This window comes from Protopterus annectens, chromosome 6.part0 (genome assembly GCF_019279795.1).
Source record: "Protopterus annectens isolate FY-2018-M chromosome 6.part0, PAN1.0, whole genome shotgun sequence".
Classification (NCBI taxonomy): domain Eukaryota; kingdom Metazoa; phylum Chordata; order Ceratodontiformes; family Protopteridae; genus Protopterus; species Protopterus annectens.
In genome coordinates this window covers 638,817,481-638,842,063 of record NC_056737.1, presented here as the reverse complement: position 1 = coordinate 638,842,063, position 24,583 = coordinate 638,817,481, and the positions used below count along the sequence as shown (strand labels likewise).

At 40.8% G+C, this 24,583-nt stretch overlaps 1 protein-coding gene across 1 annotated transcript in view; it reads left to right on the top strand.

Annotated features, from left to right (window-relative positions):
* Positions 1 to 24,583, top strand: part of NID2 (nidogen 2) — an 891,289-nt gene that overhangs the window by 764,501 nt on the left and 102,205 nt on the right. The window contains exon 16 of the mRNA XM_044074330.1: positions 13,110 to 13,239. Coding sequence (XP_043930265.1) covers positions 13,110 to 13,239 — 130 coding nt within the window. The remainder of the gene's footprint in view (positions 1 to 13,109; positions 13,240 to 24,583) is intronic.

The following is a 24,583-nucleotide window of genomic DNA, read 5'->3' as shown; positions in this document are numbered from 1 at the left end:
ACCGATTCTAGTCAGAAACCAACGTCTTCTCACCCAACTACCACTAATCTCAGACTGATGACTTCTCTTAGGGCTAGAAGCCAGGCCACCCCTAGGAAATCTTCCTCTAGCCACCATCTTCCTCCTGCCCCTCCACCCCAGGCTCAGATGCTTAAGATGGTGGAAGGTCTTATTTCCCTTATCAGGCCTCTTCTTCTAAAAGGAAAAGGCTCCTTTCTCCTGAATTATTAACAGTGCAAGATTCTGAGGAATCAGATTATTCAGACTTGGAAGAGGATCAACAACTTCTTACTGCTTATGAGGATTCAGATGCAGAGGAATCCATCCCTTCTGCCTCCCCACCAGAAGACTTCACCTTTGGGAAAACCCTCCATACCCTCAGGGAGCATTTCCAATGGGAATCTCAGGATTTCCCTCAGTCCAAGAAAAGGCTAAGAGAATTTCTAGACCTTCCTCAGCACAGACCTCTTGCCATCCCCCCTGTTTTAGATGTGGTGGATGATGTTTACCTTGAATCCAGTTTAGCTCTGGATGCCCTTCCTCTTGCTCCCAGTAAGCATGACAGGTATTACAGAGTACCAGACACTCACAAATACCTGGACAGAAATCCTGCTGCAGACCCAGAGGTCATTACACAGAGCCCCAAAGGAGGCAGGCCTAGTTCTGCAAAGAACCCTACTCCTTCTGATAACAAGGTCAGAGCTCTGTACAGATGGGGTAAAAAGGTATACACCTCTGCTACCTAAGCCATCCGAGTTCTCAACTGTCAGTTCCATATGTTAAAATATCAACAGCACACTTTGGAACTATTGAGGCAAAATATTTCTACTTTTCCTGACTGTGCCAATTCTAAGGAATTAGCAGATTTACTGCACTCCACTTGTCAAGTGGCCAGGCATTCGTTACACTGCGGATATGATGCACTAGAAGCCTCTAGCAGGGCAGCAGTGTCTGAATCAGGGCCGGCCTTAGGCATAGGTGAACTAGGCAACCGCCTAGGTCGTCGTAAAGACCGGAGTCATAAAGGGCACAAATTAAGTGAGTTAACTTAAACTTTACTTCTCTCCACTTTTCAACTCTAGCATTGCACCCTCCCCCACTTCCGTAATTACGCACGATTCATCCACCAGAGCACATAGAACAGTCCCCTACTGTATTCTTCCATTCTCTCCCTCCCTCCCTGCCCATGTATTTGATGAGTCTCAGTGACTGCTCTTGTTGAGGATTATTTAAAGCATCCAATCAGTGATGCTTTCGTATACCACTGACATCCCTGGCTACTGCTCCAATCACCAGTATATAATGCAGCTCACGCCCGCCTCTCACTCCTTTCTTCATTGATGAGATAGAGGTGGGCTGTCGTTACTTCCTCTTTCTGACCTGTGGACTGGTCGGCGTGGATTATCGGCGGTCTGATTCCCTTCACCACGTGGGCTACGGCGGTCTACCAACTTGGATTTTTGCATTTTTTTGTGCTTGCTTGCTTTTGAAGGTAAGTAAGTTGATTCAGGCAGGCAGCTTTCATGCTTATGCTATGCAACGCCAGATAAAATATAATATTGCTGAATTTGCTGTGTTTTCCTGCTCTGGCCTGGGTTAGCGGTTAGTTGTGAAAACTACTGTTTTTCCTCTTTTCTGCAGTTAGTTTTTTGGATCGGATGCATCACTTAGCTCGCTGGTCAGCTCAGTAAGTGCATTTCATAATCTTTTCTTATGTGTGCCCCAGTGGTGAGCTGGACTTTACGACCATAACTTTGTTCGTGATTAGCAATGCCTGAAACCGTCCCATCAAACAAGCTAGGGGAAACTGTCTTAGCTCATACGCCAGACAATTTGTTTTGAATTGAGTTGTCAATCTTAGTCTTCTTATATGGTGTGGGTGTTGACTTCTATACAAATTGCTGCTCTTAAAATCGTGGGCTCTGAGAATATCTCTGGTGAGAATGCTTCAGATTAACACAATAAAGTGGCACATTGCTTGAGTTTAAGTGAAACAAGGGTGTTGTCAGGCATACATGGTATATTAAAGTGAGTACATTTTCTCCTGAGAATTTTTCAGAAACATCATAGTTCACAGAGCCCAGGATACTTAGAATCATCAGACTTTCATGTCTGCAACATGGACCTGCGTCAGCGTACATGCTAGCAGATGTTCCGTAAATCACTCATTCCAGGGTTGTCATTGATAAAACATCAATAGCATTATTGAAAGAATAGTGAGTGGGTACAGGAATATAAAAACAGCACATAGAATTTGTTAAAACAATGTCACCACTCCAAAATTAATTAGGTCTGTTTCAGTCCATAAATTAAATTTAGGACAAGAAATAGAGCTATGAATTCAGTTTACCTAAGTATTAACTCAAGATCAGCAAGAATGAGAAATATTTGTATTCAGTTTTGCCACTTCATCTGAAGTAAAAAAAAAAAAAGTAAAGTTTTCAAGTAAATATATTTAAATTACAAGATTAGCCTGCTATATCAAGGGTTATTATAAGTATATTTTGGTGGGAGAGAGAGAGAACAGTATGATGTTTAGATACAATACAAACATTTTGCTAACCCGCTGGAGTTAAAGTCTTCTTTTTGGATTTGTATTCAGCAGGTAGTTGTGCATCAGATGTATAGTGGTCCTTTGGATGTTGCATAATCCTGCCATTATGCTTGCTTTACTAGTTAACTTCTTTCAGTCTCCTTACATAAAATAGTCACATTTTCCTATCTTAATAGTTTGCGTGTCAGTTTTGATATCCATTTCATATTATCTTCACGATATTGTCAGTGGATTTGTACCTTTAGCACTTCACCATGCAGAATCATGTGCTCCTACATAGTCAGTGTTAGACGAAAGTGGGTATAGTAGAGATGGTTTAAGTGGTGTTTCTCTCTCTGTTGGTTGCACAAGATTTACACTTCAGCCCTGTTATGGACTGGAGTGTTAAGAAATGTTTATTTCTGATAAGCACATAAAGAGCTTTGTATGATGATTGCAAATCTGATTTCAGTACATCAGGATATTATTACAGACATGGCAAATTCATATTGTCAGAGCATAGTTTTCCAATATGCTGCTTATTGCAGGTAATAGAAAAGAATGTTCTAGTTAATAGAAGAAATTGCACTCCAAGAACTTTGAAAAAGAAGCAGAAAATTCTTTTCATTCTAAGGCTTAAAACAACTTTAGCAGAAAAAACTGCTTTATCTTAGCAATAATCGAAAATAATGTTTTTTTAGTGTAATATGTCTTGAACAGACTATATTTTTCCTAGTATGAAACTAAACTGTCCTTTGCTCTGTATATCCAAATCCATGGTCTTGGGCACCAACAAGGTTCAGAAACTGGTACATTAAATTAGTCTACCTTTTAGAACAGAAGTGTAATTTTGCCAAAGAGTACGCAGTTCTCACCCTCTTTATAGCAAAAATCTATTTTCAAACAGTAGCGTCAACAGATTTTCTTCTACAGCATCTTTCAGTTTACTTTGCTTTATTACTTTTTTCAGAGTTTTATATCTGGGGCAAGTTTCCAATTGCACCTAATTCGGTCCTGCTTAACTGAACTTGTCCAGGTTATGCTCACATTTTGTTTTGGACTACTAAAGGCTATTTCTAATGCAACACAAGCCATACATGTTCCAACTGTTCAGGGTTTATGCACTTGTTTTCACATAACCCTTTACTCCATTTTTGACACAGGAGTCAAATAAATAGAGAAGCCAGGGCACAGAGGTGAGACAAGCCATTAACATCACTCCAAGCCTGTGGTCAGCAGAGAAATGGTTGGGTTGTCTTAGGCTGAGGAGCTAGCACATAATCATAGAGTTCTTTCATTTATCATGCTGCAGCCATATACATTGTTTTGCCACAGATGGAACACTTACCTTTTGCACCGTGTCATAAGATTCCAGTAACACTGTGATGCATTTTCCTCTTATTTCTTTCATTTTTTATCCTATATGTTTATTGTATACGTTATAATTGTATATTTTCCCTACACAGAAGTCTGTAAACCTTTGAGACTAATGACACTAAAGCAGGGATAGCAAAGAGACGCATTCATAGACTTGGACACAATTTCAGGAGCCTGCCCTGACTTCACTGGGGATTCAATAGATTTTTGGGCCTTGGTTTATGCATTTTTTATTAAAAGGGGCACATGCATATACTAGGAGTGACAGGGTAGGAAATGCATCATTGTATGTAGTATTTAAATGCCTCAATGTGTATGTAATCTTTGGCAAATAATTTTAAGGTGGGCATAACCAGTGGCCAGTCTCAACTGTTTTCTCAGTAGATAATTCTGAAGTGTTGACACTGTTTAGCTAGATAGTCTCTTTCCTTGCTGTATACCTGGTTTCTTATGGGAAGATGTTTCTTGATTAAATAGCAAAAAAGAATGTTCCTCACCCTGCACATTAGAAGCTTCCATCTTCACAGTTAAGTTCTTATTGAAGACCGGCATGATTGACACAGGTAGCACAAACAATGCATTTTTCAAAGTCACAAATGCCATTTGAGCTTCTTCAGACCAGTTAACTATCATGAGGGGCCTTGACTTTAGTCGGCTATGTTATTAGGCATGCTATCATGACAAAGTGAGGCATAAATCTTCTGCAATAATTATACAGCCATAAAAAGCTCTTACTTGCTTCTTTATGTGTGGTCTTGAGCAATTTCTTTTAGCCTGTACTTTTCCCAGTTGAAGTTTCATCAGACCGTACCTTGTGGAGGCTTCATGCATTCCAGCTGTACATTTAGAAGGGTTGGCCCTCAAATCCTTTGCTAGATTGAATCCAGAACTGTCTGTATCCTTAGCAGGTGGAACTCTCAGTCCTTACTGTAAATTAACATCATTCTTTGAAATGTGACTGAGACCCGATATAACTAAAAAACACTTTTTTGCTGAAGTCTGCTCCCTAGGGTAGAGAAAGCTGTCTGCTCTTTAACTTGCTCTGTTAGAGGGGAATGCCTGTAAGATTTTTGTTTACGTCTAGCCTCATAAAGTAATGTACTTTCCCTAACCTTTCTACTAATTTATATCTTCTAGGCATTAGCTACGCTTCTATTTTAGAGACCTTTTAAGTTTACAGAAGTCATTGCAAAGTGTGATGGTGCCATTCATTTTTGACTCCAACACCAGTGATACCACCTGTCAAGCTTCAGGGATCCAGTAAGACATTTTCTTCTGGCTTTATAACTATGTCATGCTTAACTAAGGTATTTTATTTATTTTCTTTCAAGACAAACTCCATAAAATGAATAGCATCACCCATGAAGCTAAATAATACTTGAAACCAAAAACCTCCTGGAGTGATGCAGTTCTCAAAATACACACAGCCAATAAAAAATAAGATTTTCTTTATTAAAAAGTTAAGCGCTTTCGTCTCTGTTGAACTAGGGACTTCAGAACAAAATCATTAAAACCTGGTTCTGATTTTCCATGCATTTAAACATTGAAAACTGGAGTGGCTTTTGTGGGAGTGACCCATCTGTGGGTGTGGCTCAAATAGGGGTGTTCCTTGAGGCTGGTGTGGGTGGGGCTTAAGGGGGTGCCAGAGCAGTACTTCGCCTAGGGCGCCGTTTCAGCTAAGGCCACCCCTGGTCTGAATCTGTCATTCAAAGACATGCATGGTTGAAGGAACAACCTCTACCTGATAATGTCAAGTCAAATTAACTGATACACCTTTGGACAAAGACCGCTTGTTTGGGGAAAAAGCAGAAGAGGTGCTTAAAAAAATGGAAGACAAAGCAAAATCTATGCAAACAGTAAAAGATTTCTTTCAGGTTCAACATCCTAGATTCACCAGGAACTTTCCCTCTAAGCACTAGGTAAGAAACTTTCTTACACTGTGAAGGATACCAATGAGAAAAAGAAAAGGCAAACACTACTAAAAACTCCTGATGTCCACCACGGCAGTAAAACTTAATAGTAAAAACTTTTAATAAAAAGAAAAAGAATATAACAAAAAACAAGCAGTCCTCAGTCTTCCGATAAGCGCTTTCGGCAAATAAGCCTTCCTCAGATCATATAAAAAGGACTGTTCAGCTTATGTATTTATAAGGCATCACTGCCATTCATCATTTAGTTGTGACACGCCCTTGTTACAAACCAAAAGGGAGCCAGCTAGCAGAGAGGTATAATTTCCTTCATAGTAATTAAAGGGGCAGTGCTTCTCTTTGCTATAGGAATGTATAAGAGAGAACTAATAGCTATGGATGTGAATACATTATATGAATGAAGCAACATTCAAGTAAACTTGCTAATCATATTCCTAATATTTTTAAGTGCAGGTTTTAAAGGCACAATAGTATTCAAGCCTGGTGATCTGTTCACTCTTAAATTAATTATCCAGCATGTTTCCCTTCCCAAGGTAAGGGAAGGGCCCCTGCTAAGCAAGCATGTCCTGGATGTTCTCACAGAGGCCAGAAGGCCAAGCACCAGAAGATCTCATGCATGAAAATTAAAAAGATTCTGCTCCTGGTGCCAGGCCAGAGGGGCCAGTTCCTCCCAACCTGCTGTCCCTCTCATCCCGGAATACTTAGCAGAATCACTTAATAGTGGCCTCTCCTTCTCTTCGGTTAAAATCCACACTTCAGCCATTTCTGCTCGGTTTAACATGGACCAGCCCTTGTTCTCTCACCCTTTAATTAAGCAATTCCTCGAGGGGCTTCTAACATCAGGTGTCTCAGAAGGCCTCCCACGCCAGCCTGGGATCTTAACTTTGTTCTGGAAAAACTGACCGTACTCTCCCTTTGAACCTGCTGCTTCAGCAGAACTAAAATTCCTGTCCTGGAAGACTGCCTTTATGCAAGCCATCACTTCACTCAGAAGGATTTCTGAGCTGCAGGCCCTGATGGCCATTGAGCCCTTCATCATTTTCCATGCAGACAGGGTGTCCCTTAGGACTAACCCCTCCTTTATGCCCTAGGTGATATCTAATGTAACTCTCAACCAGGCCATTAATCTGCCTACCTTCTTCCCCAATCCTCAAAACAAGTGGGAAATAATTCTGCACTCCCTGGACATGCACAGACAGCTCAGATACTACATGGACCATACTAAACCCTTCAGAAAAACAGACCAACTTCTTGTCACTTTTGCCTTAGGGGCAGAGGGGAAGCCCATCTTCAAGCAGACTATCTCTAAATGGATATCACACTGTATCCATTTCTGCTACAGATTTCATGGGAAACCTCCCCCCTAAGTCTGTTCACACCCATTCCACTAAGACAGCCTCCACGTCCACAGCATTCCTCAGAGGAGTCCCCACCAGGGACATCTTGGAAGCTGCCACCTGGACCTCTGTCCATACCTTTACAAAGCATTACCACCTTCCTCTTTTCTCCAAGGCTAGGGCAGGGCTTGCATCTGCAGTACAGCAGAGCCTCCTTTCCCCTGCCTAGGTCTTTACTCTATCCTGCCACCCCTGTCTTCAGCTTTGGGAATCTTCCCACAGGTGATGACTGCAACAGTGAAACACAAAGAATATAGTCAGTTGTGTACACTTACCGTAAATGTAGATGTTCAAGTGTATTCACTGTTGCAGTCCTGGTTTCCCTCCCTTCTTCCCCCTTATATCTTCTTTCTTTTAGGAGACATAAGCTTATTGGGGTGGTTGTTAACCACCATGCTTTCTATGCCTTATCTCCTGGGGCTTCTGATTGGTTAGGGCAAAAAAAACTGATGTAATGGTGTCAGCTGCCTTGCTTTATAGCACTGACAACATGACATCAGTCTACAGGTGACAGCAGCTGATGCAGAAAAACATTGACTGGTATTCGGGCCATCCGAGGGTTACCACAGCAGGGATAACCCCACAGGTGATGACTGCAACAGTAAATACACTCGAACATCTATATTTATGGTCAGTGTACACAACTGTACTTTCTCAGGCCACTGATTTTCTTAGAGAGGAAGCACCATGGTCTTATGCATTGTATCATGTGTTTAGTCAAGTGCATGCTAAAGAGGGAGCATTATAATAAGTTACACACCTAATAATGGCGGTGTAGAAAGAGCTGATAACATCCCTGGATTGGGAGGATATGCCTTTGGCAATCAGCTAAGATAGATTTCTTAACTGTCTTAAAGACATGGTAAAAGTAAAGCTCATTGTCAGCGAAGGTATCCAGGTCCCTAATAACTATTATCACTTTTGGAGTGTGTGCCTTCTAAGTGACAGCCTCACTGCTCCAACCTTAGTAATCCTACCCCTACCCCTGCCCCTAACTGTAATGTGCACTTAAGTTAAAAAAATCCCTTCTCATAGCACTACTACTGTACTACTACTCAAGATAGCTGAGATACACACCATGCTTATAAACAATCACACACACACACACACACACACACCCCACACACACACCCCACACACACACACACACACACACACACACACACACACACACACACACACACACACACACACACACACACACAGTAAATCTATTTCCTAACCTAACTCTAACCACTCTCAATTGCACAAACACACGTAATCTGTCTCCTTACCTTACTGTAAACCTATCCCACATACATTACCAAACACATACACATCCACAGCCACACACTTAGTATACATCCCACTTAGCTGTTTCAATGAAACAAAACATCTGACAAAATGTCCACTTGGATGTTCACCCAAACAGTGCATCATGGTTTCTCTCCCACTGTCTGTGTCTCTCTCTCTTTCTCTCTCATATATATATATATGTGTATATACATATACATATATGGGTTTATATCAGAAAGTCAACATACTATGACATCAAGGTCTCCCAAAGCATGCACGTAGTCCAGCTGGCTATAAAACGTAAAATGAAACACTTGTTGAAACAAAAACGTAAATTCACTGTGTAAATCTTGTCAAGATAAAAGGTTTTATTCGTAGTAGTAGCTTTTTCGCCGACTGGCTTCATCAGACTAACATCAACCATTGATTTGCTTTAATATAAATACAAACACATAGGATCTTATTGGTTAACCAAAGCATATAATTATCTACGTAATGACATATGAAATGCTTCTATAGGCACTTCAGTCAAGACAGTCGCTGCTAAAACAAACACATATAGCGTATATATTTCTTAAAAACATACTCATATTTAAAAAACAAATCAATCCATACACAAATATTTGTTCATAAAAAATATTTTAAAATATTTTAAACTATTTTAAATAGGATTCTTATTTGGTGTCAAACTTATGTGCCTAACTGAATGTTAGGATGCTAATGTATTCATAAATATCTTAAAGATAAGCACATTTCATGAACCAATAAGTTGTAAGGCTATATCCAAAAGCCCGAGGCATATTTGCTTATGTGACGTACCTTTGGCTTGATACAGCAAAAAACAGTAGCATGATTTACACTCGCTTTTATAAATCTTAACTGTTGTTAAAAAAGAAGATAAATCTAGTCAACACCATTATACTTACAGAACAGCCGTAGTGACAAACTAGCGTCTGTACACTCCTCTAACCCGGATAAAATCTATTCAATACTGTTATACTTTTTAAAAGGTATGCGCAGCTTCAAGAGCACATCTGTACGCTCCTCTGGCTCAGAAGAAGAGCATTATTCATAGGGCAGTCACGCCAGGTTGGCCATAACATAGAGCATGCGTATACAGTTTATATTTAAAATAATATACTGCACAAATAGCATGTATACTAAAAGCAACATTTAAAGCTCTTATTTGTTCTTGATATTAATAAAAATTAACAACAAGGCACACCGTACATTCAATGTAGCCATAACAAGGGACAGTAATCTGCATCCTCATCATAAACCATCATGTTTATATGTAATAAGGTACTATTCACATATCAAATGCATCAGACTTCTATGACCTAAATTGAAGTTCAAAAAGCATTTGCAAGTGTAAGGGAGGAGTGGGAGTGTGTACAAAGATATCTGGATAGAATCATTGTTAGGAAAAATCAGGGAACTCCAGTAGGTCAGGGACAGAGGTGTATATGCCATCAAAAGGTGATGAAAGGATAAGGGTCTCAAACGCATGTGGCATAGGGGGAGTATGTACAACCTATGAAGGGTGTCTATTTCCTGTCAATAGTGCCCTGAAATATATGTATATATCTCAAATGTTGAACTCAGGTTACTTATTTCTAAACACCCTCCTGTTCTTTAAAAAGGGTTTAATTTGCACTTTGTCATTCAGGCCAGGTGGTTTATCTGACCTAAACCTAAACCTAATAATCCACCTTTGGGAGACCTTGGAACACTATTATTAGCCTTGGTTCATTTGCTGCTCACCTTTGGGATTGTCTATATACTATGACATCAGTTCTTAAATCAGTGAGACCAGAATGTCAACCGCTCCCATGAGCAAATGGCAAAAACATCAAGATGCACAACATCGTGTATGTCTCACAGCAGAAAAGATAGCATTTTGACTGTACAACAAAAAAAAACCCATCAAAGTAATATTTGCTCCCAAGCACCCTCAATACCCTCTGCTTATTATATTTAGTAACTCTCAGATTATGCAATCCATGGGGAAAGGGCATATTCCAGTACTCTGTTGACTGTCGATCTCAAATGCACAGGTTGCCTTTCACTGTTGCAGAGCAGGACTACCTGTTTCCTACTGTAGGTGTACTTGATATTGTGCATCTTAATAATCTGGCTGTTTGCTCATGTGAACAGTCAACATTCTGGTCTCGCTGTTTTGAAATGTATATGTGTGTGTATATATCCACATATAGCTATAGTTAACATTCACTTGATCAAACACACAGGTGAAGTTGGCTCAGCCTGGCCCAGCTGATTGAATATGCAGGTGATTGAAAAGTGCAGCTAAACTTCTGAATGTTTCCTTTTCCCATTGCTGTACAATCTAAGTTGGTAAATAGATAGTTACACTGATTTGGGGAGTGCTACACCCCCACATTGGTGTTTTTTAATTCACCTTGTTGAATGTGCAACTGATCATTATATACTTTATATATGTATATATACACACATGCACTTATATATATATATATATATATATATATATATATATATATATATATATATAGAGAGAGAGAGAGAGAGACACATACACATGTACACAGTAGAAAATATCAATATGGGGTTGCAGCACTCATGCTTCTTGAAGGCCAGTAGATCATAAGCTTGGTAACTGAATTGGGAATCTGTGTCTCTTCTTGTATATCCATAATCTTTTGTGCTGCACTTAAATCACTTGCTTACCTTTAAGTCAGCTGATATAACTCTCACTCACCCTCTTTACTCAGTTGCTGCTAATGCTCTCCCTCGGGTGTATACTCTTTTACTAATTCATTGCTTCTGATACCCATTTTTGCACTGAATTTATGCTTTATAACATTTTTAGCAAATCTTAAAATTCTTTCTATACCTTGTGTAGCAATCCTTTCACATTAAACCAGACATGTACCAAATGTACCATACTATGCATTTTTGGGAAGAAGTTACTCCTCTAAGAGGTTATGCCTCTGAAGTGTGTATAGGAATTCCATAGAAGAATTCTTAAGAAACCATATTCCCCAAATAATAATTCCCAGAGTAGGCTAGATACCTGGCACAATCTGTTAATACTTTCTCTTCTTATTATTACCATCTGTCATTATAAACCTACTAAGACACTAAAAGGCAGTACAAGCAAAACTAAATTTTCAAAATAGATTTGCTACACATTTAACCTTGACTAACAACAAGGATAGACAAATACTAACGATATGTCAGAACTACAGACACTAAATATGTAGAAAAAGGTATTCTGTTACATTCCTTCCAATCATAATTCACATCTTTGACTGACAGTAGAAATATGCAACCATTATTCAGAAAATGTTGGTTAGCATATTCTGACATGCACTGCACGTTCCCATGACTTCATCCATGCAGTCACAAACAAAGCCGTAGCTAGTACAAAACCTGTAGCCAAACAAAGCCAAACTATAGTATAAGTCTAACACAATTGTAAAAATGGATGATCTAGACAAATGTGATAAAATGATGAGGACTGGAACAGGCAAGTTGTTTGTTAATTTCCTGTGTACATAGTAACAGTGGAAGTCCTTCAGGCCTCATGTTCCTGCTTTATTTGTAAAGCTTACTGATTTCCCTGTTTCTGCATGGATTTTTGTCGTGTTCCACTCTCCTCCCACTTCACAAAGACATGTCACATTTGAACCGATAATCCTGCAAAATGACCATGTGCCAGCGTGTGTGTGCGTGTGTGTATTTGCATTGACAGACTGGTGCACTCTCCAGGATGAGTTTCTTGTCTTGTATCTACTGAGTTCCAGGATAGCTTCTGGCTACCATGAGTCACCAACCTGTATAAAATATTTAGCTGAAGAATTAATGAAAATGGTTGTTTTACACTCATCCCCAGCCATTAAATGGTTATACGTGACAAGGCAAATTGTGGGTCTTTCACTGTAATCCTCAGTCATATAATGTGTTGGAATTGAGGTCATTTTACAATGATTCAGTGTGCCTACTTCATTCACTCTTTTATGACTGGTGTAAATATCTGAGTTGGCAGAATTTGTTCTTCCTCTTAAATGGTACAAAGTGATTACATCAAGCATAGTCTTTATGAAGACAAAGTCTGTAAAATATTGCAGCTATCCTGCAATTTAGACATAATTAGAGACTCTGCTAAGCAAAATTATACACTAAGTGAAACAGTTGTTGAAAGAAGGCCTGAGATAAATGTCATGCATTTTTCTTGGTACTGAAAATGTCTTGATGGAAGTCTAGGAAGAGTTAATTTCATAATATCTTACTAGAATTGTTCACAGAAATAAAAAGGTTATCCTGAAGGCTACTGTCACATCAGCATGGATGAATATGATATTGAGCCAATTGAAAAAAAAATAATTTGAACCCTCCATAACCTTTCCATGCACATACATAAGTCTTCCCCTAGATTTGTTTAAAACAAGCTGTAATTAACATTTTGATTCATGTATGTTGGGAATAAGCAATAAACGCTTAGTACTGCTACAGCAACTTGATATGTTGTGTCTCCATTCTCCCTTAGTAGGTGTTGGTTTTCGCTGCATACCAAAACAAACTGACCTTCTGTAACCATTTATACTTCATTTTTTGTAGGGCTCAATAGTTGTGGGGATTGACTATGAATGCAACGGAAAAATGGTCTACTGGACAGATGTTGCTGGACGATCCATCAGTCGAGTCAGTTTGGAACCTGGTGCTGAACCAGAGGTTATCATCAGCTCAGGTAAGTGGCATTTTTGAATCATCTGCATCATTTTAAAGAGATTACAATAATGGTGATATAGTAATTCTACTGACTTTGCCTCAAAGCTATGGCTATGTGATTATTTAACATAATCTGTTTGAAGAAAACTGATGAATTTGCTTCTTGGATTCATCTTGGGTAGGAATGACTTGTTCCATTGCAATTAGGTTATATTGCTCTGCTACTATTTCAGCAGCCTAGTCTTCAGGAAGCTTACCGAAGATAAATGTTAGATGTGTCAAGTCAAGTTAATTTTAGTTTAATGCTTTAACCAACAGGAAAAAATACTCATCAAATTACAAAAATGAAAAAAAAAATTACAAGCAAATTACAAAGAGCTACATTCTCAAAGTGAAATTAATTAATATAAAATTAAACAGGTTAGATAAAGTTATGAGATTTAACTGTAATGACTGCAATTACAGAAGAAAACAGTAACACAATGAAGAAATTTAAAAAGCATCAGATTCAGACATTTACAAGAGTCACTATAGAATACAAATGGATAAAAACAGAGATGTATCTTGTAACAGATGGCTAAAATAAGTAAAATAAATATATGTGCATAACAAATGAAAAGCAAAATGGTTTCAGTTAACAAACTTTAAGTGAAAGAATAATGGTTAGCAATACACCAGTCAAAATAAAACCGAGTTGTCATTAAAGAAGCTTAGTCCTGCACAGAAGCACCCCTTTTGGAGCAGGACGGCAGCGCGCCATGCATATTAATGAAGGCACGCTGCCTGAGCTCCTAGGCTTACATGGAGCATGTACAAGTGCAGAAGGCATGTCTGAAAGCAGATCTATCAGAATAAACATGCCCCTGCAATATAGAACAGCAGAAAGTGGTAAGAAATTAGTAAGATTGCTCATAGATGTACGCATATCCCCACCAACAGTTCCCCATGTGTACAACAGCAACAATGCATAAAAATCAAATGAAGAAACCCCTTTATTTTTATTTAAAAATCCAAGTACAGCTAACCGTAGGTGTGCAGGTATGCCCATCGCTTCGCTATGGTTAAATCAACTTAAAAGGCTGAAGAGGATAACAAAGAAGATATATGCAAATGAAGCAACACAGCAATAGTGTAGTGGGCAGAGCATCCGCCTAACAAGCAGGCATTCCCAGTTCGAGTCCCACTGCAGCACAGTCTATTTTACATGGCAATGCACGTTATAACCAATATTCTTGTTGCAAAACCCACTAAGTAACATATATTTATGAACTGGAGTACTGCAGGGAATGCACATGTGAAGTGTCAGTGTCATAATGAATAAGGCACTAGTAAGCAGGTTTAAGCACAAATAAGCAGTATGTAAGCAAAAGTAAGCATGTTTAAGTGTGTTTGCATGGGGATAAGCACTGCCTATGCAGACTAAGCAATTTAGAAGCTAACTGAGTGTAAGAAACTGTAACCAGAAGTTAGCAGTGCTTAGCTCCGCACAAACCCATGCAAACCCACTTACAACTGCTTTAAAATGCCTTAATCACTCTGTATCCAATGGCCCGTGTTCTGCCCAGCAACAAAATAAGCCTCTGCAAGGCTTGAACCCAGGACCCCGTACACTACAGTCACAGTAGTTAATCACTAAGCCATCATAGCAGTACATAAGAATGAGGTTTCAACAAACAAATCCTCACCATAGGAAGATCAAACTGAACACGTGAAATGAATGTGTACAGTGTGATGTTGTACAACCTGCTACATAATATAAATATGTGAACTGGAGTACTGCAGTAAGGCCAGATGTGAGGTGTTATTGTAATGAAGGGTTGAAGTCTCCAGGACCCCATACAGTGTATGTACACATGAATTGTAGATACCAGACACATATATAACGTGTAACAAATAATAAATCAATGTCAAAAGGAAAATATAATGCTAATTAAATATTAAGCAATGCTAAGCATTGCACAGCTCAGCTTACGTGGTGTAAGCAATGTGTAGGGCGGCTAACTCAATCTGTCCAGCGGTATACCCCTTTAAGCAACGCCAACACTAGGTAAGCAGGTGTGCCCATAGCTTAGCCTTTTCAAAACTGTCCAATCACAGGAAAATGTGAGAAATTGGCGTATTTAAACCCCACAGGTGCCAATAATTCCCATAACTGGTTGTAGCTCCCTACTGTAGGCAGAATGGCTGGAGTTGGGGAAGGCACTCAATTTAGAGTGTAGCACTGGGGCACCCAGGAGTCCAGATTCATGGTATGGCTCCTGGTAAAACACCATGAGGAGGGACTACTGCAGGGCCAGTACCAGGGCTCTTAGTATAAAGTGGGGGCCTGGGACAGTCTAACCCATGACCTCACCAGTGCCACTGGTATCCCCCAGACTGGTGAGCAGGTCAGGCATCACCATGCTGACCTGAAGCAGCGGAGGGGTAATCTCTTGGAGCAGTGGATCCAAGAATCAAGGCAGATAGCCGATGCCCCAGCACTAAGTACCCATTCTACTACGTAGATAACAATTGCCTAGCTTGTGTATACTATGGATAAGTAATGGCTAAATATCACTGTATTTCTCTGACAGCTGCAGATGAGTGGGCTGTGAACCAGTGAGCCCATGCTGCTAGTCTGCAAAGGCTGTGTCTCGAGGCAGGTTAGTAATAATCTTGCATGTACTGGCATAAGAAAAAAATATAACAGTTCTAGAAGTGTTGTACCAGTATAAAATGTATTGTGTATGGGATGTACTGAATAAACCAGACTATATGGCAGGAAGACTGTCATATAGGTTGTGTGGAAATAAAGGTGCAATATCTTGTGAATAAATGTATAACCCCTGGAGTGCTTGTGTACATACTGCTTTCATATGTTGTTGTAGTGTTGCATTCCACAAATAGTACTGTTGTATTAAGCAGTCTTACCCACACTGCTGAACGCAGTTAAAATGTCTAGGAAGTTCAGTATAACAATGTTGGAAGTCCCAAGAGGTCAGTCATATAGAACAACTGAGGGAGACTTAGAAACCATTGGAATGCTTCACATCAATTCCCTAATAGCACAGTGTACTGTGATGTCAACTGTAATATTTTTTATCACACACAGCAGGGGTTTGAATCGTGGGAGTGGTATTAAGTTGTATGCATAATCATCCCTCACAACTGTACAAAGTTCTGAGAATGTTCAAATAAAAAACTGTATGTATAATTAGACCCAACAACTGTACAGACTTTGCTAGAATGTTCAGATAGTACGCTGTAAGCATAATCATAACCGTCAAATGTACAGCCTGTGTCAGAATGTTCAGGTAGTAAGCTGTATGCATAGTCATACCCCTCAACTGTTCTGATCTGTCCAGCATATCCAGATAAATGGCCCATATCTGCTGCCCAGTAACATGTTCCCCTGACAATTCAGTGAGATGATCCAAGAAATGTAGGCAGCTTATACTGACATATAATGGATAGTGAGACCTGAACATAAAAAGAGAATGTATATGAAAACAAACCTGTCATTGTAGCATCTCACCCAAAGTGTATGACAGCTACTTCAACATATGTCACATCAACACCTGCATCCTTGACCATAGTGTGTGCACTAACGGATTGTTAAGTATGTGTATAACATCAACATGGAATTTGGGAGTATGTGTAGTATTCGTCAGGTGGTGTTAAATATTTCTCCACAGCTATAACAGGTAAGAGATGTAAACTGTAGGTATAACACAGTTCACTCATATACCTGTCTACAAGCATGGAATCTGAGAGTATGTGTAGAATTTGTCAGGTAGTGTCAACAATATTATCTCAACAGCTATAACAGATAAGAGGTGTAGACTATACGTAAGACACAGTCCACGTATAAACTAATCTACAAACATACCATTGTATAAAGTTAGGCCATTGGCAGTGTAATAATACATGTAAGGGACAGATCAATGCAGTGACTAAGAAAGTTGTGAAAACTACAGGGATATATTAGTTGTTAATTGACCTCTCTCTCTCAACCCCACCATATGTGCAACAAAAACCTAATTACACACCTAAATGGGTACGTGTACACTCCAATCATTTGTTAGGACATATGTCCTATTGGTTTAGAAATATTCACATTTGGTTCTATGCTTGTGCCATGTTAATATACTCCCATATTGGTGGCCTGTTGCCATCAATGAAACCTGCATGCTGTCATAATGGCCACTGTTGTACCATATATGCATGTGTTCTGCTCACCATGCAAATGTTGTAAATCTGGTGTCTTAGAATAAAGGGAATACCTATGCATGCTGTTATAACTAATCCTGAATGCTGTTGACTATTACTAACTGATATCTGTCCTAAAACTGCAACACCATAGCTCGTATGGGAAGGCAGGTCCCAGCGGACCCACCTGTCCCACCTCAGCTGGCCGTGGCACCGGACACCAGCACATCTGGGGCCCAGCTTGGGACCTCCTCCTCTGTTGGCCCTGCACCACCTTCGGGTGGAACCGCCTCAGGGGATGGGGCTCAGCCCCCCCCTAGGAGCAGGTCCACAGAGGTACCTGTCACCCACTGTCAGGTCTGGGCCATGGTGCTTAGGGACCTTGACAGGGAGATTCGAGACCAACTATGCCAGCTTGAGAGCTGTGTGGCGCAATTAGAGGGTGAGCCTGCCCTTCCAATCCAGCCCCCAGCGCAGCCACCTTTTGGGCCGTGAAGGTGCAGTGGTAACTGCCCATGGGTGGGGACCTCAGTCCCACTGCTTCCATTTGGGAGCTCATGGGCTTGCGACTTCCAAACACCCCTCCCTGTCCAAGGTGTTTATCCCCCACATGTGTCATATACCGCCCCTGTATGCATCTTGTTTGTCTTGTCTGTTAACCTACCCAATCTGCCTCCCCAAATATACCTACTACCTCTCCCCAACTACCTACTACCTCTCCCCAACATCCCACTCTCACCTGAAAAAAAAGGGCAATCTGTTCCCACAAAAAAATATCGCCCCATACATAGCTGTCCATTTTGCACGTGTCCACTGGACACAAGTAATCCGGTCTAATTGAAATCGCAACTAATTATTGATGTCCTCACCCCCACCCAGGGTTTGAGTGCCCAAATCTACCTCCAAATTCAGTGTATATGCACAGCTATTGCTGTAGAAGAAATGGGCAGCTATGGACCTTCTATACACTCTTCCTGCACATCCCTGGCTATTTTCCCTACTGTCCTTCCCTCTTTGTGCCACTTTTTTCACCACTTTCTTATCAACCACTTGTTCTTTTCTTTTAAAGAAATTAGCCTGGAGGTAATCATGAGTAAGCACTTTTAAGCAGCAGTAAGTGGATTTAAGTCTGTTTGCATTGGGGTAAGCACTGCCTAAACAGGTTAAGCAATTCAGAAGTTAACAGAGTATCAGAAACTGTAACCAGAAGTTAGCAGCACTTAGCTCCATGCAAACCCACTTACAACTGCTTTAAAGTGCCTTAGTCACTCTGTATCCAATGGCCCGTGTTCTGCCCAGCAACAAAATAAATAGCCTCTGCATTGCTCAAACCCAGGACCATGCACACCATAGACAAAGTGATTTACCACTAAGCCATGACAGACATACATAAATCTGATGTTTTCAGAAACGTATCATCCAGCCCAGTCATGCAACAGTATAGAGAATGTATACCAACATCTAGATGTATGTGTGTGTGTAATATATTAATATCTAAACAAATAGAACATATCTATATATGTCAATGTCAACATATATATATATATATATATATATATATATATATATATATATATTTAGAAATATATACATAAATATAAATATATATGAACATATATACATGCAAATACCTACATCGACACATATATATGTTTACATCTATATGTCTACATATACACAGCAAGGTACATATATGTACACAGATATATATCTATTTTGGTATATACGGACATAGTCATATATATGTAAGCATATATATAAATCTATATAGGTATATGTGGCCATACATCTGTAGATAGCAATGGTAGATTAATAAAAACAAATAAGTCCACGTGCACCGTTAATGGGGTTGAGAGGCCCCAAACAATATACATCTTGTACAAATAGGCATACCCCCCCACAGCCAAACACATCCACCCTGCAATACACTACCAAGTGTTGCAGATCCCATAACCAGGACCTGACATGACATGGGCACAAGATGTTAACAGTACTACATCCCACCTGTATGATATCAAGCTGGTATTGGTAACATGTCATGCAGTACAGTCTGTCTCCCACAGGAAATGTAAAATGTGGAAGCTATCAACATCCCCAGGATACATATACACAGACACATATATGCAGATACAGATATACATATAGATATACATGTGACTACACATACACATGCAGAGATATGTACAGTAAGATACATATGTAGAAGGTGCACAAAATATGGAACAGTCACTATGCCTACAGTTCACACCTGAACACCAGGACACTGTATGGGCCACCCATACAAATGACAATCATTGCCTGCAACATATACCCACAGAGAGGTTATAGGACAAAACACGACACACAGGTTTGCAGAAATGGAAAACCTTTATTTGTGTACTATTACAGTTCTATATACCATTACTACTGTAATTGGGATTGTCTTCACAGACATGGTGTATGTGTGAGAGGTCACATCTGCTTTCCACATGTGTGCCATTGGCTACTGACAGACATCCTAAGGACATCATAGTAAAGTACCACTGCTAGCACGTACTGCCCCTGTTGACTGCAGCAGATATATTGGCCAATATGTGTGGGCATTCTGACACACTCTGTACAGTCCAGAGGTTTACACAGAACCCCTTAATGCAAAACATGTGTACCATGCCTGACAATATGGATGTTAACAGCCATGAACATGGGTATAACACAGAATGACTGGTATACATATGCCACCATAGGTTATGCATTCACACACCCCTGTCTGGCCTGACACATAATAACCGCTGGTGCAGGGGTGCCATGGCCACATTGTACCCACTAGATATTATCATGCATCTGTACAGCACTGCTCTGTCTGATATACATGACTGTTAATGGAGGCCCGGCAGCAGTACGTCTGGCAAGTATCTGCACATGACATCTCACTGGGTAAGTTCACTAAGCTTCTAGGCATGTAACAATGCACTGTGTAGGCTACAGGAAGACTGGCTCTACACTGGCCTACATCTCCTATGGGGGAATGCACATGTACCTGCATATATAGCAGGCTGTACAGGCATGTCACAGCACACACCTGTGTGAAAGTGCATAACCACAACCAATGAGAACACAGCCACATATGGCAAGCTAGCATGATATTACAGTATATGGGCTATCTGTTCGACACCATCCTCATATGTGCCACTCACACACTAACCCTACATGTACTGGGCTACTACACAGTTTGGTCTGATGGTTGACTTTGGTATGGGACATGTGTGTGTGTGTATGGCCCTACAAATATGTAAGCCAATATGGTAACATTCACTGGAGCAGCATGTAACATCAGATAGGATGGGACCTAAGACGATGACAACTACCACAGTCTGTACACAGGGCAAGGTACATATTAACAATACAAACACTGTCAACATTCACCATAAGTACACAGACCTCAGTACTGTACAAACAACCGCAGTATGTCCAGGTTATGTCATCAAATATAGCCCCTACTGCACATAACATGTGTAGCAGTCTTATATCTCACTGGCTTGTTATCAGATATGATGACGCTAATTATGGTGTACAGCACATATGCACCTCTTAATGCATGACATATGTACAAAGGTTGACTGAGTTGTGGCTGGAAGCACACACACAGGGCCAATATTGACATGTTGCTGTGATAACATCATACATTTACTGTTGTAACAGGGTTAGTTGCAACATATGTCCTATGAGTGATATGAAGTCAGTAACTGTCATGGCTTTCACCATCTACAGACTGCAATCCACCCACTACCTTCTGCAGTTCACAGATACATGTTCTGTGGGTAACACATGACACCAAAGGCACCACACACTGCCCAGTCTGCAGATGATCCTACAGATGGGGAGTCCTCGTAAACATAAAACTGACATGGCAGGTATTAATACATGTAGGACGGCCATATCCGCATACACCCTTTTAAACCAACATTACTCTGAATGCAGTATAGCAACACTTATAGTCTGTAGTCAGGTCAGGCACATCCCCCTCCTGTGTGTTTTATTCTGTTTCCACAGTGTATGTTGTCAGAGGTAAATCCCCACTCCATCTGAGATGCTGTTTGCCAAACAACAGAACAAGTTCCTTCTCACAGTGAATGAAAAGGACCAACACAAACATGATGTTCCTAGATACTGGAGTGCGTTTCCATGCAATTGGATATGGGAATGTTACCACAGCTGTTCCACATGCAATCAGCTAGGGGAGGGCTGCAATTTGTGCAGAGACCATCAGCTGATCATGAGCATTACCTAAAATACGCATGCTGCTGCCTAAGAAAAACAGGTATAGGTCTCCACATCCACCAGTGAGGGAGTGAGAGAGGCAGACTGAGGCATTGACAAGTCAGGGAGGGGTGGGAGAGTAAAACCTAAGCATGTTTGTGTCACACACCTACCAGCACAGGGTATCAAACCCCTGATGACTATGTAGTGCTATCACAGTCCTATGCAGTTGTTGGACGCGCCACAAAGGTTACCTGTTGTGGAGTCTGCAGAACATATATGTGATGGTGAGTGACATCTGCAACAGGGATATGGTAGCTATATGGTACGTGATGTACAAGTGCCTGAGCCACACTCTCACAGGGATGCACACACATTGACACACTTGGCAGGGCCAGGGATACAGCTCATCCCTAGTGAGATTGCCACAACACATTACTGTGCAGATATCACATGCACCACATGGGTCATACGGAGGTTATATGGGCAAAGGGTATGGGGAGGTGTCTGACATCAGACACCATGCTTCAGTATGCCACTGGGGGTTGTAGCAAGTGTGGATGTGATCATACACATCATACAACACACACACAAACACACAGGGTGCCAGTACTAACATGCATGGGTGCATTTCTGCACGAGTATGTGGTGGTTGACTTGCAGGATAGCTATACAAGGCTAGGTGATGGGTATACCTTGGCATCAGGCCACTTGACAATGGTCTGCATTGTGGCTCAGGCCTGTGGTTTCTGCATTTGCCCACACAGGTGGGTATTGTATCCACCATCTAGTCACCAGGGTAACTATTGCATGTGGCCAATGCTGTGCATCGTTTGCCATGTATGTGTTCCCTAGCCCATGACATGGATGGTGTCTCGGATGTGCACACCTCCCACATGCATGTACAGTGACATGTAGAACTGTACCTGCGGTGTTGGCAGGGGGCGGCCCGTGCTATCGGACTGCAGGACTGCAGCCCCCCCACCTGTAAAAGGAATAAACCCACTACTGTAGACAAATTCCCCCAGTACTGTAGGCAATATAAACTTAAAAAAAAGTTTACGAGTAGTCCCGGAACCACGCATATGTGCTTAGTTCCTCTGACAGCTATGTTAGGCAGTCCAGAACTCCACATGCATGCGTGCCATTCCAGAACTCCAGACTGCTCTGTTAGGCAGTCCAGATAGGGAAGGCAGGGAACTCCACCCTGCCAGCCCAGAGGTCTGTGTGGTGGTGACCACACAGGCTGGAAGAACACCAGACTGCATCGCCCGCAGGCTGGAGGCTCCAGCCTACTCACATCTCACGGGGAGACCCAGAAAGCCTGTGCGGGCTGTTATGAAGGACAGGGAAACATTGGGCTGCTGTAGGACTTTGCAGAGGACAGAATATCTCATGGAGGAGCTGTGGGGAATCATCGGGCTGCTGCAGGACTTTACAGAGGACAGAATAGCTGCAGGAAACATCAGGCTGCTGCAGGATTTTGCAGAGGACAGAATAGCTCATGGAGGAGCTGCGGGGAATCATAGGGCTTCTGCAGGACTTTGTTCATGGAGGATCTGCAGGTAGTGTGTGTGTGTGTGTGTGTGTGTGTGTGTGTGTGTGTGTGTGTGTGTGTGTGTGTGTGTGTGTGTGTGTACAATGCCCCAGTTGCTACATGCTGGTGGGTAGAGAATAAGGCTTGAACCCTGTACCTTGGGCCCAAGTTTCAAGAGCCTGAATTCCCTACTCACCACCATTTGTAAAACATTTGCAGATTTTTGCCTCATATTTGTTCTGTTCTGTTCCTCATAAAATCTGTGGTTTCTGTATTTTTGTTACTTAACACAGCCAGTAGTGCAGCTACAGGTTGTCTGGTTTGATTCTTGGCTAGGGTGCCTTCTGTCTGGAGTCTGCATGTCCTCACTGTGTTTGTGTAGGTTGCTCTGGTGTCCTCATTGGATATTTGTCCCTATATTTTGGACTGTATTCCCCCATTATTGGTTTCATCCAGGTATTTTGTGCCAAGGTTGAAAGCTATGGTGATAACTGAACTCACTAAATATGTTTGGGGGCTGTATTCCCCCATTATTGGCTTTGTTCAGGTGTTTTGTGCTAAGATGTTGACAGCTATGGTGAGAACTGAATTCACTAAATGGTAGCCATTTAAGTTTCAGTCTTCCTTTTTTTCATAAAACAGATGATTTGGCATAGTGGTATGTTGCTTTGAGTGTTTTGCACAGGGTCCTGGGTTCAGTACTTAGCAGTGAAATGTATGGTGGTAACACAGCATTTTATTCTAACAACTTTCCAACATTATGCAAGCAATGTTTAAAATGTGTCCCTATGTTTTGGTCTTTTGCCCCCCCCCCCCCAATTTTGGATTTTTCCAGATTTCTTGTGCTGCAAAGTTCAGAGATGCAGTTGAGTGTCAAGTAGATTTTACAAGAAGCTGAGAGCTGCAGGGGAAGAAAAGTTTAGTGCTACTTATGCCGAGTCTGCTTGCATTGTTAATAGCACAATAGGTAATGTACTTGCTTTTGATGCAGAAGGCTGTGGGTTCTACTCCCACAGTAGGTAAATGCATTATTTATTTATTTTATTTTATTTTACATTTGTTGACCGGGCTAGTCTAGCTGGATATATGTCCATTTTCAGTAGATGCCCGGGGAGAAAAGCTCCAGTAAGAATTACAAGGTTTATAAAGAAGTTACAATAGAAGTTTTAACAGATATTATTCTGACAGGATTTTTTTTTTTTATCCATAAGATGTGCAAATTGCAACGCTAATACAATGTTTAGACAAGAATATATATTTATAGACTAATACATAGTAATTACAAAACATATATACATAGAAGAATTATAAATTGGTAGAGTGTATTGAAGTGTTAAGGGGAAGGTATAAGAAATATAGGGAGAGTAGGTGAGTAAAGAAAAGAAAAGAAAAGAAAAGAAAC